A 17,631-nucleotide genomic window follows, 5' to 3' on the forward strand; every position below is an offset into this window, starting at 1 on the left:
ATCTTAGTTTAGTCATCAGTTTAAGTTGAGAGCGGGGGTATCCATGGCATTTTCCAATTATGTCCCTATTTTACAAGTAAAAAAAATTGAGAACCTTTCATAATGTTGCCAAACAAAGACTCAACAAACTTACCTGAGACTCCCTGTCCCTGCCTATCTGTCCCCAGCTCTGCTGTCTGTGTGCCATCTGTTGCCTGCTCTGCCTAATGACATCATTGTGAAACATTCCATTAGCATTTCACTTCTTTCTTATGAACATTTTATCAACTCGTCTTTGAGATATTAGGCTACTAGAGTTCTTACTTTGCGTTTTGGTGTACTGAAAAATACTCTGATGTCCGTCTTTTTACCTTTTTCTGCCATTTTTCTACCTGGCTGGCTGGCTGGCCGGTCTAGCTGCACACACACACATTTACACAACATATGCTACCTTTTCTAATTTTAATATAGTTTGTTTCATATTGGCTGGCTTCCAACAATAGCTGAATTTGTAAAGCTAGCGAGCACCAATTCCGTTTCTGTGGTGTTTGCTATAATCTTTTAAAAAAAAAGGTGAAATAAAATAAATTTAAAAAAGTTCACTAGCGACAATTTAGCTTTTGCAACGAGACCATTAAATATATTTAAGACAATGGTATAAGAGAGTGTAGTTCTGTTCAGTTTGGACTTCAGTTTATCGCTAACCTTATCACAGGGACTTCGAAGCACTACAGCTGCATGCTGATCTTGGAATAAACTGACGATAGTAAAGATTCCATCTTTGACGACGCCACATTAATGGAATAGGTACTAGCTAGCTTGCTAGTTAATGTTTGCTTTAGTTTGCGCGCTAGCTCTGCAAATTCAGCTAGTGTGTGAACCCTGCCAACATAAAAACTTTAACATTGCTATGGCGCGATTGACTGGATTAACCTCACGTCAGTTACGTACATGTGCCTTTCGGACAGTAGATACGAACCCTCTATTACCTTGCCAGCTAAAGAACTGGCAGTGGATCAAACCATTGTGAGGCAAAAGGGCGGGGTGGTCGCAATCTTTTGAAACTTAAAAAGGCGCTATTAAGTGTCTATAATCAGCACAACTGCTTTCATTGCGTATTATTAATATTATTGAAATTACATAGTTATGTTTACAGTGATAGATTGGGGGGGACAAATCATATTTTTCCCAGGATGGGGGGGTCGTGTCCCCCCCGTCCCCCCTGGGATTTCCGCCTATGGGTACTGCTAATTACATTACAAATCAAATGTACTATGATCAGTATATTTCAAGCTCATCACAGACTTCTTTAAAAATAACTATTAACAAGAATAGTGTAGAAAGTAATGACTTTATTCCATTTACATCACCTCAGTACAGTAAATATTAAACTATCCTTGTTCTAGCCTAGGTTTACTGCCTCTCTAAAAACAGGTATTTACACAAGCCTGTTTCAAGTAACAAGCTAATGAGGGGTGTGAATTTAATTACCCTCTCACAAAAAAGACACTTCACATGATATCTATAATATGTCAGCCAAAAATTGGTTCCCAGATATCCCCTGCGTGAAACTCAACGTTGAGCTCCCTCCTTGACCTCTCGCCATTGTTTGGGTGTTGTTGAGATTATGTGCGGTGTTATAGGCTAGGTACCACTTGTGGTAAACACCCATGCTGACCCTGTCTGTATTGGTGGGGTAACCATGAGGTAGCTGAAGAAGGCTAGACTCTGGTCCAGACCCAGGCCTTCTATTAACCCATTCACCAGGCATTAGATGAGATCCTGAAGGAGACGACAGACTTGCTGATAGACTACCACCAGGGGGGTCTCCCACCACTCTCTGTGAAGGCTGAATCCCATGGTGACCTGCTCTGTTCATCATGGATACTATGGTGTTTGTATCATAGGAACAGGAGGGTCTATCTCTATCAGCCCCAGGCCATGCTTCATCCCTGCTCTGAGACTGTGAAGAGAAGGGTCTGGGCTGCAGACTGGATCCCTGACTGGAGCCTCTGTCTCTCTGATGACCACCAGGACTGAGGTTGTTCAGTCCACCTGTCCACTGCGTGTGTTCTGTGTGTTGGTGGAGTCTCTGTCCCTCGTGATTGGGTCCTGGTTCCAACTCGGGAAAGAAGCTCAATGGCTCCTGATCCAGGGTTCTGATCCGGGGCCATGTTTTGTGACCATCCGCTTCAGAGGTCCAGTCTCTCCCGCCATCAACACTGGATATCAGCAGGTCCTCATTGACTGCAGACTGTAAAAGTTTATATAAGAAACTCTTTGCTGTACACACAGAAACATTCCATGATATTATAAAATCTTAACCACAATCTAATCTCCTAACACTGATTCAAGTACCTAACAATATGGAGCCATTGGAGTTCATTATAAAAATAAATAAAAAGTATATATTTGTTGATTCAAGAATTAAGTATGATGTTTTGGTTCTACTGAGATGAGAAATTCTTCAAAAATAACCAAGTCAGTCAGCATAAAGTCAATTTTGTATTTAATTTAAACAAAATGGTCATACACTCACATAACGTGAAGTACAGTACTTTTATTGCACAAAACGATACGTGACAAGTAGAATAACTTTTCTCACTATGGTAACACTTGACCTTTTCTGTAAATCTTGTACCCTCGCTTTGATAAAATTAATTGTAGAATACTTTGGAAAAGGTTAAACATTACATTACACACATCTTCACTATTTCATGTCAAGTAAACATGAGGTAGGCGGGTAGCCTAGCGGTTAAGAGTGTTTGGCAACTAAGCGAAAGGTTGTTAGGTAAAAAATATATATATATATTTCGATGTGCCCTTGAGCACCTAACCCTAATTGCTCCAGGGTCACCGTCAATAATGGCTGATCCCTGGCCTTGACTCCAGGCTCAGGGGGAGTTGGGAAATGCACAAAACACATTTCACACTTGTACAGGTTACCTACTTGTACATGCAGTGAAACAGGACAACTATAGAAAATCATGTAATGGCTTTAGAAGCTTCTGATAGGCTAATTGACATAATTTGAGTCAGTTGGAGGTGTACCTGTGGATGTATTCAAGGCCTACCTTCAAACTCAGTGCCTCTTTGCTTGACATCATGGAAAAATCAAAGAAATCAGCAAAGACCTCAGAAAAATAATTATAGACCTCCACAAGTCTGGTTCATCCTTGGGAGCAATATCCAAATGCCTGAAGGTACCACGTTCATCTGTACAAACAATAGTACGCAAGTATAAACACCATGGGACCACGCAGCCGTCATACCGCTCAGGAAGGAGACGCGTTCTGTCTCCTAGAGATGAACGTACTTTGGTGTGAAAAGTGCAACTCAATCCCTGAACAACAGCAAAGGACCTTGTGAAGATGTTGGAGGAAACAGGTACAAAAGTATCTATATCCACAGTAAAACGAGTCCTATATCGACATAACCTGAAAGGCCGCTCAGCAAGGAAGAAGCCACTGCTCCAAAACCAACATAAAAAAGCCAGACTACGGTTTGCAACTGCACATGGGGACAAACATTGTACTTTTTGGAGAAATGTCCTCTGGTCTGATGAAACGAAAATAGAACTGTTTTGCCATAATGACCGTTGTTATGTTTGGAGGAAAAAGGGGAGGCTTGCAAGCCGAAGAACACCATCCTAACCGTGAAGCATGGGGGTGGCAGCATCATGTTGTGGAGGTGCTTTGCTGCAGGAGGGACTGGTGCACTTCACAAAATAGAATGCATCATGAGGTAGGAAAAGTATGTGGATATATTGAAGCAACATCTCAAGGAAGTTAAAGCTTGGTCACAAATGGGTCTTCCAAATGGACAATGACCCCAAGCAAATGGACAATGACCCCAAATGGACAATGACCCCAAGCAATGACCCAAAGTTGTGGCAAAATGGCTTTAGGACAACAAAGTCAAGGTATTGGAGTGGCCATCACAAAGCCCTGACCTCAATCCCATAGAAAATTTGTGGGCAGAACTGAAAAAGCGTGTGCGAGCAAGGAGGCCTACAAACCTGACTCCGTTACACTAGCTCTATCAGGAGGAACTGGCCAAAATTCTTATTGTGGGAAGCTTGTGGAAGGCTTGACCCAAGTTAAACAATTTAAAGGCAATACACTCAATTAGTATTTGGTATTATGTAAACTTCTGACCCACTTGGAATGTGATGAAAGAAATAAAAGCTGAAATAAATCATTCTCTCTTCTATTATTCTGACATTTCACATTCTTAAAATAAAGTGGTGATCCTAACTGACCTTAAACAGGGAATTTTTACTAGGATTAAATGTCAGGAATTGTGAAGACTGAGTTTAAATGTATTTGGCTAAGGTGTATGTAAATGTCCGGCTTCTACTGTATATGCTTGTCATAGGCAAGGACTAGGGAGTTTTTTTTAAAGATAAAAATAAACGGAATAGAGCTTAGCACAGGCAAAATCCTAGAGGAAAACCTGTTTCAGTCTGCTTTCCTACAGACACTGGAAGAAAAATTCACCTTTCAGCAGCAACAATAACCTAATACATAAGGCCAAATATACACTGGAGTTGCTTACCAAGAAGACATTGAATGTTCCTGGGTTCTAACATGTATTGACTCAGGGGTGTGAATACTTATGTAAATTAGATATTTCTGTATAGAATTTTAAATACATTTGCAAAAATTTCAAAAAACATGTTTTCACTTTGTCATTATGGGATATTGTGTGAAAACAAAAAATAGATTTAATCCATTTTGAATCCAGGCTGTAACACAACAAAATGTGGAATAAGTCAAGAGCTATGAATATTTTCTGAAGGCACTATATACAGTGCATTCGGAAAGTGAAAGCCTTATTCTAAAATGAATTAAATAGTTTTTCCCCCTCATCAATCTACACACAATACCCCATCATGACAAAAACAGGTTTTTAGAAATGTTTGCTAATGTATAAAAACAAAAAAAATGAAATATCATGTTTACTCAATACTTTGTTGAAGCACCTTTGGCATCGATTACAGCCTCGAGTCTACATGGGTATGACGCTACAAGCGTGGCACACCTGTATTTGGGAAGTTTCTCCCATTCTTCTCTTCAGATCCTCTCAACGTCTGTCAGGTTGGATGGGGAGCGTTGCTGTACAGCTATTTTCAGGTCTCTCCAGCGAGTTTTGATCGGGTTCAAGTCCAGGCTCTGGCTGGGCCACTCAATGACATTCAGAAACTTGTCCCAAAGCCACTCCTGCGTTGTCTTGGCTTTGTGCTTAGGGTCTTTGTCCTGTTGGAAAGTGAACCTTCGCCCCAGTCTGAGGTCCTGAGCGCTCTGGAGCACATTTTCATCAAGGATCTCTCTGTACTTTTCATCTTTCCCTCGATCCTGACTAGTCTCCCAGTCCCTACTGCTGTAAAACATCCCCACAGCATGGTGCTACCACCACCATGCATCACTGTAGGAATGGTGCCAGGTTTCCTCCAGAAACCCCATCTCCCCCAGGAATAGGAATGGTACAGTAGCAGTGTATATTCAGAATCATATACCTTTTAAGAGGAGGGATGACCTTAATGTATGTCAAATAGAGGCACTATGGGCTCAAGTACATCTGCCTCACCAGGCACCCATATTGGTAGGATGTGTGTATAGACCTCCTAGCTCTAAGGTGTCCTATCTGGATGACTTATGTACTGGGTTTGACCAGGCCACAGATAGCAACAGAGATGTATGAGATATGCCAAGAACTGTGGTTTGAAACAAATGGTTAATGATACTACTAGATCTTCAATTAAGTTGGGTCATCGTTCAGACACATGCATTGATCTGATTTTCTGTAAAATGCCATTGCAATGTTTAAAAGCCAGATCAATGCCAGTGGGCTGGACAGACCATAATATTGTGACCATAACCATGAACACCAAGGTTCCAAAGAAACCCCCTAGGATTGTGGTCAAAATAAATTTTAAAACATTTAATCATGAGCTATTTCTAAATGATTTGGCTGCTGTACCCTGGGACCTGTTTTTTTAGAGGATGATTTAAATCACGCTACAGAATGTTTTATTGATTTGCTCACTGAGGTAATGAACCATCATGCCCCAGTAAGAAAGAGTACAGTTGGTGCCGTCCATCTCCATGGATTGATGATGAACTGGGTGAGGCTTTTTCTCAAAGAAATATGGCAAAAGTCTTAGCAGCCAAATCAGAACTAGAAATTGATGAACAGAATTATAGAACATTAAGTAATTATGCAGTTAAATTGAATCGAAAGAAAAAAAGTTATTCTACAACAATGCTTTTATTGATTGTAAAAATGATTCTAAAAAGGTATGGAACACAGTTAAGGGCTTACTTGGTACATCTATCTCATCATGCCCATCTAGTGTGGAGGTTGACAGGAGAATAATAACAAAAACAGTTGATATTGCCAATCATTTTGCAGATTTTTTTACAAAGACAATTAAATTACTAAGCAACAATGTAAACATACATTCTTCCAAACAAGCTATTGTCCAGTGGATTGATGATCATATTATGAGCAACAAGATCTGCTCTTTTAGTCTGCAAATGGTGTCAGTGGAGGAGGTGTTAAACCTATTGAAGTCATTACCTGATGGTAAATCTACAGGTTATGGCCTTATGGACAATTTTTTGCTTCGCTGTGCTGCTCCCCAGATTGCAGTTCCACTGAGATACATATTTAATTGGTCACTGGAAAAGGGGATGTTTGCAAATGTATGGAAGCATGCGAAACTGTGTCCTATTCCGAAAGACTGCAAAGAACCCATTACTCCTGCCAATAGTCAACCAATTAGTCTACTCCCTTCACTCAGTAAGATATTGGAGGGTATTGTGAGTAGACAAATATGGAAGTACATGGAAAAGCATGATCTGATTACAGCCAATCAGCATGCTTATCACAAAAACATTCCACTACCACTGCATGGTTGACATGACTGACCAGTGGCTCAATGCTGTGGATAATGGCAGGTTTGTGGGTGTACTATTTTTAGATTTCAGTGCAGCATTTGATTTAGTGGATCATGAAATAATTTTGACAAAATTAATGCATTATGGTTTTAAGGAGGTAGCATTGAATTGGGTACAGTCATATCTAACTGACAGGAAACAGTCCACCTCTATCAATGGTTCATTTTCTTCGCCTCATGCTTTAAACTGTGGAATACCGCAGGGCAGCTGCCTTGGGCCACTTCTTTATTTAATATATACCAACGACCTTCCCTATGCCTTAGTTGAAACTCAAGCTACTATATTTGCAGATGATACTACAATTTATGCAGCAAGACAATCGGTTCAACAGGTACAGCAGGCTTTACAAGAAAATTTGGAGAATATCAGGGAGTGGGTCTGCCAAAACAAACTTGTTTTAAACACCAAGAAAACCAAAGTTATGTTGGTCTGTTCAACTAGGAAAAGGCCAAAACAGCATGGGATACAATTAAGTATGGGAGGAGTACAAATTGAAGAAGTGGCAGAAACCAAACTATTGGGAGTGCAGCTAGACAACTGCTTATCATGGTCGTCTCAAATAACTAATCTATGTAAAAAAAAATATTAAAACAGCTTGCATTATCAGAAGGATAGCTAAATATTTACCAGGAAAAATTATTCAGCAAATAACACAAGCATTAATTGAGAGTCAGGTGAACTACTGTTCTGTGGTCTGGGGAAATGCATCATCAAGTGAAGTTAGGAGCCTGCAGAATGCACAGAACAAAGCAGCAAGGATTGTTTTAAGGTGGAGATATGGTTCTTCTGTTGCAGTCATGCGCAGTGTTCTTGGTTGGTCATCAATCGACAAGATAATTGAAAAAAACATGCTTATTTTATTTCATAATATACATAATTTAAAACGGCCAAGTTCTATTCACAACGGTATTCAGTTGGTAAGAGACAGACATTCTGTAAATACTAGGAATAGATTGTCCACCATCTATGCGTTATCCAGACAGAAAAGAGAAATAGGCAAAAGAACATTTCGATTTAGAGCAATAAAGAAATGGAATAAATTAACTGAGCAAACTAGAAACCTTTCAATATATACATTTAAACATTATTTTAAAACGATTTAAATATAATACATAGAAATGTTGTGGGACTATAATAGATGAAGAATCTATATTTTTTAGATTGAGTATTTGTTGGGTCATTATGTTAGTATATTATGTATGTTTGTAATAGTGTGTTATATGTGAAAATGTGTTCGTATTATAAATTGTATTTTAATGTTTAAGGACTATTGGAAGATTAGTCCAAATGGGGACTAAAAGAGATCAAAATAAAATAAAATAAAAATCTCCACAGAGAAACTCTGGAGCTCTTTCAGAGTGACCACCTCCCTGACCAAAGCCCTTCTCCCCCAATTGCTCAGTTTGGCCAGGCAGCCAGCTCTAGGAAGAGTCTTGATGCTTACAAATTTCTTCCATATAAGAATTATGGAGGCCACTGTGTTATTTGGGACCTTCAATGCTGCAGACATTTTGTGGTACCCTTCCCCAGATCTGTGCCTTGACACAATCCTGTCTCGGAGCTCTATGGACAATTCCTTCGACCTCATGGCTTGGTTTTTGCTCTGACATGCACTGTCAACTGTGGGACCTTATATAGACAGATGTGTGCCTTTCCAAATCATGTCCAATCAATTGAATTTACCACAGGTGGACTCTAATCAAGTTGTAGAAACATCTCAAGGATTATAAATGGAAACAGGGTGCTCCTGCGCTCAATTTCGAGTCTCAGAGCAAAGGGTCTGAATACTTATGTAAATTAAATATTTCAGTTTTTTATTTGTAAAAAATTTGATAACATCTCTAAAATGTTTTTGCTTTGTCATTAGGGGGTATTGTGTGTAAATTGATGAGGGGAAGAAAAAAAAATGACATTTTAGAATCAGGCTGTAAAGTAACAAAATATGGGAAAAGTCAAGGGGTCTGAATACTTTCCGAAGTCTAAAGTTTGGACACACCTACTCATTCAAGGGTTTTTCTTTACTTTTACTATGTTCTACATTGTAGAATAATAGTGAAGACATCAAAACTATGAAATAACACCTATGGAATCATGTGGTAAACAAACAATTGTTAAACAAATCAAAATATATTTTATAGAGGGCCTCCCGGGTGGCGCAGTGGTCTAAGGCACTGCATCGCAGTGCTAGCTGTGCCACCAGAGACTCTGGGTTCGAGCCCAGGCTCCATGGGGCGACGCACAATTGGCCTAGCGTCGTCCGGGTTTGGCCGGTAGGGATATCCTTGTCTCATCGCGCACTAGCGACTCCTGTGGCGGGCCGGGCGCAGTGCACGCTGACCAGGTCGCTAGGTGTACGGTGTTTCCTCCGACACATTGGTGCGGCTGGCTTCCGGGTTGGATGCGTGCTGTGCGGCTTGGTTGGGTTGTGTTTCGGAGGACGCATGGCTCTCGACCTTCGTCTCTCCCGAGCCCGTACGGGAGTTATAGCGATGAGACAAGACAGTAACTACTAACAATTGGATACCACGAAATTGGGGAGAAAAAGGGGGTAAAATAAAATAAAAATATATATATAATTCATAAAATATATATTTGAGATTTGAGATTCTTCAAAGTAGCCACCTTGAGGTGGCCTTGATGACAGCTTTGCACACTCTTGGCATTCTCTCAACCAGCTTCACCTGGAATGCTTTTCTAACAGTCTTGAAGGAGTTCCCACATATGCTGAGCACTTGTTGGCTGCTTTTCCTTCACTCACTCACCTACAACTCATCCCAAACCATCTCTATTGGTTTGTTGTCGGGTGATTGTGGAGGCCAGGTCATCTGATGCATCTGATCATCACTCTCCATCTTGGTCAAATAGCCCTTAGATTGTCCTGTTGAAAAACAAATGATAGTCCCACAAAGCGCAAAGCAGATTGGATGGAGTATCGCTGCAGAATGCTGTGGTAGCCATGCTGGTTAAGTGTGCCTTGAATTCTAAATAAATCACAGACAGTGTCACCAGCAAAGCACCATCACACCTCCTCCATGCTTCATGGTGGGAACCACACAGGCGGAGATCATCTGTTCACCTACTCTGTGTCTCACAAAGACATGGCGGTTGGAACCAAAAATCTCAAATTTGGACTCATCAGACAGATTTCCACTGGTCTAATGTCCATTGCTTGTGTTTCTTGGCCCAAGCAAGTCTCTTCTTATTATTGGTGTCCTTTAGTAGTGGTTTCTTAGCCGCAATTCCACCATGAAGGCCTGATTTCATGCAGTCTCCTCTGAACAGTTGATATTGAGATGTGTCTGTTACTTGAACTCTGAAGCATTTATTTGGGCTGCAATTTCTGAGGCTGGTAACTGTCATGAACTTATCCTCTGCAGCAGAGGTAACTCTGCGTCTTCTTTTCCTGTAGTGGTCCTCATGAGAGCCAGTTTCATCATAGCGCTTGATGATTTTTGCGACTGCACTTGAAGAAACTTTCGAAGTTCTTGAAATTTTCCGGTTTGACTGACCTTCATGTCTTGAAGTAATGATGGACTGTCCTTTCTCTTTGCTTATTTGAGCTGTTCTTGCCATAATATGGACTTGGTCTTTTACCAAACGCATTAAGAAGGAAAGAAAGTCCACAAATTAACTTTTAACAAGGCACACCTGTTATTTGAAATGCATTCCAGGTGGCTACCTCATGAAGCTGGTTGAGAGAATGCCAAGAGTGTGCAAAAATGTCATCAAGACTTTGAAGAATCTAAAATATATTTATTTGTTTAACACTTTTTTGGTTACTACATGATTGCATATGTGTTATTTCATAGTTTTGATGTCTTCAATATCATTCTACAATGTAGAAAATAGTAAAAATAAAGAAAAACCCTTGAATGAGTAGGTGTGTCCAAACTTTTGACTGGTACTGTATATATACAGAAAAAACCCTGTCATCAGACAAACACGACTAAACTATAGTTGACGTGTACAGTAGGTGCTTGTTAGTGTGTGTATGCAGAATAGGGTGAGATCAGATGTGATGTGTATTAAAGGGAGTCTCAATGAAAGTCTTGGAATGAAAAGTCCCATTTTGTGTTTATTAAACAAACAAGTTTTAAATACACCATGTGAAAACCACACACGTCTCAACAAAAAAATCTGCATAAACTTGATAAACTGCATTTACTCATTAAAAGTGTCATGGGGAAAAAATTAAGTAGTTGAATGGAAGTAATGAAATAGGCATTTTCTGAACATCATATACAGTGCCTTCAGAAAGTATTCATACCCCTTGACTTATTCCACATTTGTTGTGTTACAGCCTGAATTGAAAATTGATTATGTATTTTTTCTACACACAATAACCCATAAAGACAAAGTGAAAACATGTTTAGATATTTTAACAATTGTATTGAAAATTAAATACAGAAATATCTAATTTACATAAGTATTCACACCCTTTTGCTATGACACTAAACATTTAGCTCAGGTGCATCCAATTTCCTTTGATCATCCTTGAGACGTCACTACAACTTGATTGGAGTCCACATGTGGCCAATTCAATTGTTGGGAATGATTTAGAAAGAAACACACGTGTCTATATCATGTCCCACAGTTGACAGTGCATGTCAGGATAACCGGTTTTATTTGTTTTTCAGGATATATACAGATGCTTCAAAGGAAAATAATCCAGTCAGCGGTAAGGTGGGGGCAGGGGTGTACAGTGCATTTGGAAAGTATTCAGACCCCTTCACTTTTTTTCACATTTTGTTACGTTACAGCCTTATTCTAAAATGTATTAAATTAATTATTTTCTTCATCAATCAACACACAATACTCCATATTGACAAAGCAAACATTTTTGCAAATGAAATATCACATTTACATAAGTATTCAGACCCTTTACTCCATACTTTGTTGAAGCACCTTAGGCTGCGATTACAGCCTTGAGTCTCTCCATATTTTAAAATAAGGCTGTAACGTAACAAATTGTGGAAAAAGCGAAGGGGTCTGAAGGGTCTGAATACTTTCCGATTAACATTGAAATTTGGGATATACAGTGCAGAGTATGTAAGCGGTTAACTGATTGTGTCAGTGTATGCGGCCGAGTTGATGTCCATGATTATAGGTTTGAGATGGGTGGAGGAGTTGCAACCACTCAGTGGGGATCTGCTCTGATTCGGCTGCAGTGTTGAGTAGTCGGATAGAGTAGTCCAGGTGAGATAGGGGAGACTTGTTTGTGGAGATGATGGTGCTGTTATTGGGATTGGAGAGAATTGGAGTGGTGGTAAGCTTTTACTGGGTTCCTGCCTATGTGGATGTGGAGGGTAATGAAAAGGCTGATGTGGTAGCTAAGAGGGTAGTGAGGAGAGAGGGGGTAGATATTCAGGTCCTGCTGAGCCGCAGGGAAGTCAAGTCCTTGATCTGGGCAAAAGGGCTCAATCTTTGGCAAAGGAAGTGGGATGCTAGTAGTAAGGGGAGGCAATTGTATTGCATGCATCGGCCAGTAAAGGAAGAGGTGGGGAGTACGGGATGTAGGACAGAGTTATTTGTGTGGAGTAGACTACGGTTTGGGCGCACAGGTTTGAATGTCACGTTGTGGATGATAGGGAGACATGAAACAGGTCTGTGTGATGAGTGTTTAGTGGAGGAAACGGTGGGGCATGTGTTGATATTTTGTGAACTGTATGACGTAGATAGCGAGAGATTGTGGGAAAGGGTTAGAGAGGCTGGACGGGGTTGGGGTTTGGTTCGTGTAGTGGTGGGTTGAAAGGGGAGAGGAGTGGTGTCTATGGCTCTGTCACTTTCTTAGAGGAAAAGGACTAATGAAGATAATTGAATGGAGGTAGGCCGTGACTGACCTCACACTCCAGTACGGTGGCGGAGTATGCACCTTTAAAAGTTGGATGCAATCCACCAAACCAATTTCAAAGAAGAAGTGCATGTCAGAGCAGAAACTATAGCATGAAGTCCAACGAACTGTCCGTAGAGCTCCGAGTTAGAATTGTAATGAGGCATATATCTGGAGAAGGGTATAACATAATTTCTAGAATGTTGAAAGTTTCCAAGAGCATGATCTCCATCAGTGGGAAATTGAAAGATTACGAAACAATCCAGACTCTGCCTAGAGCTGGCCGTCCGATCAAACTGGCAAGAAGGACCTTGGTCAACGAGGTCCTTGGCTGAGACGGGAGAACCTGCCAGAAGGACAACAATCTCTACAGCACTTAACCAATCTGGGCTTTTTGGGAGAGTGGCCAGACAGAAGCCACTCCTGAGAAAAAGGCACATGACAAACAGCACGCCTGGCGCTACCGGTCTACATGCAAGTTATGATTTTCATATGAACATATCCATGGATAATAACATATTAAAATCATTGTCATGTGGTTAATCTAAATTCTATCGAAATGAAAATGATACAGATCTAAAAGTTCAAATGAATCTAATGCAAGAGCGCCTGTCTCTGCGTAATGGACACATTGTATGATACACCTTGAACCATTGGCAGCTAAAGAACGTATACCAATGCAAGTAACTATTAATGACAACTAGTTAAAAATAGCCTACATAAAGCCAACAAATAAAAACATTGCAGGTAGAAAATATCCTGATTAAAAAATAAATATTCTATAAATCACATTGGCTACGCATAGCAGTTTGTTCATGTTCTTTCAATTCCATTTAACTCTCTACTCCGCCTGTCTGCAAAGAACTTGAAACATTGTATCAACTATCAACTGGGTCCGGCCCGAAGCTCCAGCTTGCAAACTTGCATCAACTATTCTGGGTCCTCAGAGTTTCTCACGCCAGTGAGTTCCGGACAGAGTCAGCTTTTTCGCAAGGGATAAGAAGTAATCAGGTATTTGCCATTTTCACTGGATCAGAGCATTACATTGTTCCCTGTCACGCCTAGGCTCGGTGGTTTTCGAAAGGGAGAGAGCTGGAAAGATTTTAAATACATTCGCTAGGTTTCCATCCAATTGGCGACAGATTTTCATGTGAATATTCTAAAATCTGTATAAAAACAAAATGCACATTTTCCCATCAGAGGGGTGTGTCCAGTTTAACGTACACACAGTAAAAAGCCTTTCTTGTTGCAGATAACAAGCTGTATGTGATGAGGTAGTGCACATAAAAATGACTTTTGCGGTTAAATTCCCATGTGCCGATAAATTGGTTTCCATCTGATTTTCAACTCTACTGTTGACTCTAGCCAACACCACGCAGATACAGTGAGGGCATATAGTCTACGTGATAATATTATTATGGACAAAAGAGCAAGATAATTTTTCTGTTAAACGGCAGCCAAACATCAATCATTATGTCACCAGAATAAGACCCTCAATATTTATTGGAAGGGAGCATCAAGCTCATCACCGTGAACTTTCACCACCCTGTTCATCCTAACTTATTTCATCTGTAGTCTAATAAACTGCATGCTTTCCCGAGTCGTAGTGGGAGGACCACACAACATATCATTGCGTGCCTCCAAGTTTACTTCGATATGATGAATATTATATCAATATTTGCGCATAAAAGCGTTTCCACCGCCATTTCTCGCATTATTAATTTTACCGACACAAAGATCCCACGTTGTTTAGTGTATTTTGATTTGTCGAAATCTGGAAAGTTGACCGACAAACTTGCTGTTTCCATCAGGCCTGTAGTGAATATCTTGATCTGACATGTACTTTACTTATATAAAAGGGTTGGATGGAAATCTGGTTATTGAGGAACTACTGTCATTCTCAATGGATGTAAAAACAGACTTTGTTTAGGCTACTTGCTGTTTGAGGAGAAGAAAAAAATTACTTTGAGAAGCTCCCCAGCTCATTAGTGGTGGTGAGTTAAGACAATCCGAAATACTATCAGACATCCCCAAATAGGCACATTTATACATTTGCGTGCAGGCCAGGTAGCCTAGGCCTACTTCTATGTGTAATCAGGTGAGCGTCCATACTCAACATTGACAGGAGCGCTCCAAACAAAACACAATGAATAAATAGCTATTTATGGAAAACCAATGCAATTTCGAAACAAATGCAAGTTCACTGATTTACTCCATTTTATCAAATTGCTTGGCATGCCTTATGTTACCAATGTCTGGTCTATGTCTATGGTCTATGTGGAATGGTTTTTCTGCTGGTGTATCCTGAGGAGGCTCCATTCTGAGAACCTCTTGCGTACAAAACTGCCTTTCTCCCATGTGGACCTTCAGGTGCATCTTCAGCTGGTGCTGGTGGGAAAACCTCTTCTCACACTGGGGGCAACTGTAGGATTTCTCCCCTGTGTGGACCGTCTGGTGCCTTTTCAGGCTTGATGAGTGGGAGAAGCGCATGTGACACTGGGTACAGCTGAAGGGTTTCACCCCTGTGTGTACCCTCTGGTGCCTCTTCAGGTTGCAAGCCTGGGCGAAGCGCATGTGACACTGGGTACAGCTAAAGGGTTTCACCCCTGTGTGGACCCTCTGGTGGATCTCCACCTTCTGGGGACAGCTGAATCCTTTGCTACAGAACATGCAGAGGAACCGTTTCTCTTTACTACTGCCTGATGTGGCTCCCCCTCCCTGAGTCTGGGCTCTAGTCTGGTCGTTTGAGTTAAATACCTGATGGAAAAGGATGCGGCCGTGTGAATCGGATGGCCCCATCGACGTGGACACTGGCTCACGATCCCTGAGTGCGTGTAAAGGGGAGTGGGTCGTGATATTTGTATTTGTCTCTAAGCTTTCCCTGTAATCTAAAAAATCTCTGCCTTGTGAGTGTCCTTCTCCCAAGTGAGTCTCGTCTACATTCCATGTGGGAGGAGCGTCGCCCTCCACTTTCACTTTATCTACGACTATAACCTCCCCTTTCTTATCTTGGCACCCTTCAGAGTATACACTACTACTGTACCGGTTCCAGTCCCCTCTAGACAGATCAGTCTGTGTCTCTAAACCCAAGGGCATGTTGTCAGGGTCCGTCTCTGTAGTGTAAGAACATGACGGATCATTACCAGTTTCTAACACATCACCAGAGTCCCGATGGGAATGAACCGTCCTCTGGCTTGGGTTACCGTCTAGTAAATATTCTGAGCCGAGAGCAGGACAGCCCAGTGGCCCCAGCTCCAGTCTCTCTGGGTCTGATCTGTGGTCAGATCCTGCCTGTAAGAGCCTTTGTGTTTCTGTGACGGTCTCTGACTTGAGGATGGCGTTGGGCGTTCTACTGGCCTCCTTAATGCTGCATCGGGTCCTGGACTGGAGGGTGGAAGCAGTTGAGAGTTCTTCCGTGGCTACAGGGGGCGCCACTCCAGCCGCTGCTCCAGTCTGGATGTCTGTGCTGTGTTGTGGGTCCTCTCCTTCAGTCCTCTCCTGCTTGACCCCAGGACCTGCAGCCTCTGCATCTGCAGACTGACACAAGGGGACGTTATTACTGGAACATGAGTTGATTGGATAACAATGTTGTAGGGAAGTCTCACAAGCTCCCCTATGGCAGATAATGTTAGGAAGTGAATAGCTGAGAGGAGTCTTTCTGAAATAAACTGGCCACATTTGATGTACTGTAATTTTGTTGTAATAATATTACACTAACCTCTATCACAATAACGTGCTGGGTTGAGGTTCCACTCCCCTCATCAACAGTGATTGGTTGGTCATCTCTCCATGTATTGTGGCCCGCTAGCTTCACAAAGCTCTTGTGGCCTCCAGTGAGATGTCCTTCACCTGAGAGAGTGATTGGAGGAAAGATGTGGTTAGGTTAGGTACTGTCAATGCTCAACAGTATATTGTATACTAGTAACAGTTTTTTGACACTGTCTAGAATTGGCAAGGATATAAGGTAACACTTCTCATAACTTCTTGTTAAACTATTTGTAGATCGACTGATGGTGTTCCATGCATCACATTGTTTTCGATTATTAAATAATAGGAAATGCAGTAAATCAATCATCTGGTTAGAATATGATGCGTCTTTGTGCAAGATAGCTAAGTAATCAGGGTAATAGCATGCTATCCAAAAATGCTGGGTAACACATCTGAACACATGTGCAGAGGGGAACGGAAATGTACCTCTTGCCATACCTCTGTATCGGTCAGGGATCTTGACACTACCGAGACGACTGGCGCAGACGCGCTCCCGTGACACCTTCAGTTCCAGTAGCTGTAATTTCCTTCGCAATGCCCTGTTTTCTTTCTGGCTTTGAGTTATTTCCAACCGAAACACTGCATAGTCGTCGTCTACGAGTTTACAGATCTCTGCCACGGCTGCATTCGCTAGCACCTCCATGATGGAGGCTATTTGAGCGTTAAAAACCATACAGTTAGCCATTGTTCGCTAGCTAGCGTTACCTAGATAACATCTATCAACCAAGTCCTGTCTCCAACGCGAATTAAAGACTACATGGGGTATGTATGTGATGCTGTGCAGTTAAATTAGTCATATTTTGAGTTCCATGCTGTTAAACGTCTAAATAAAAACGCTAACGTGAAAATTGTTCCTTGTCATTGTTTACTTCCGTTTCCACTGAAGAGAAAGGATGTTATTGGTGGCGTCATTGGTCAAAGGGTGTGGCTAAATGGAAAAGGGTATGCGCGCTGTTCTTTGAAGTACGGTACTGCTTTACATTACACATCAAAACTTATATTCATGATCATTATCTTCAAGCGGTCGTCACTAACTTCCACAGACAGAATTATAGCAAAACCCCGCCTAAAAAAAGTATCTTCTTAAAGGAA

General features: G+C 41.2%; 1 protein-coding gene across 2 annotated transcripts; it reads right to left on the bottom strand.

The window, feature by feature from the left end:
• Window positions 1–10,996: 10,996 nt before the first annotated feature.
• Window positions 10,997–17,440, bottom strand: LOC139577647 (uncharacterized). Of its 2 annotated transcripts, none has more exons than XM_071404792.1 (3): window positions 16,978–17,440; window positions 16,490–16,620; window positions 10,997–16,308 (listed from the first exon to the last, which is right to left on the bottom strand). In XM_071404792.1, exons 1-3 carry the CDS (start codon window positions 17,222–17,224, stop codon window positions 14,980–14,982), a joined length of 1,707 nt encoding a protein of 568 aa, XP_071260893.1. In that variant the 5' UTR covers window positions 17,225–17,440; the 3' UTR covers window positions 10,997–14,979. The 2 variants fall into 2 exon arrangements, with proteins under 2 accessions (XP_071260893.1, XP_071260892.1); XM_071404791.1 differs by having other exon boundaries at window positions 16,966–17,440.
• Window positions 17,441–17,631: the final 191 nt, after the last annotated feature.

Source organism: Salvelinus alpinus, chromosome 6 (assembly GCF_045679555.1).
Source record: "Salvelinus alpinus chromosome 6, SLU_Salpinus.1, whole genome shotgun sequence".
Lineage (NCBI taxonomy): Eukaryota > Metazoa > Chordata > Actinopteri > Salmoniformes > Salmonidae > Salvelinus > Salvelinus alpinus.

Excerpts from the sequence above, each read along its gene's own strand:
- LOC139577647 (XM_071404791.1), bottom strand. The coding sequence starts at position 17,224 with ATGGCTAACTGTATGGTTTTTAACGCTCAAATAGCCTCCATCATGGAG. Across the intron at positions 16,621-16,965 it reads ATACAGAGGTATGGCAAGAG|GTGAAGGACATCTCACTGGA; the intron begins GTACATTTCCGT and ends TCACTCTCTCAG. Across the intron at positions 16,309-16,489 it reads AGCACGTTATTGTGATAGAG|TCTGCAGATGCAGAGGCTGC; the intron begins GTTAGTGTAATA and ends CCCTTGTGTCAG.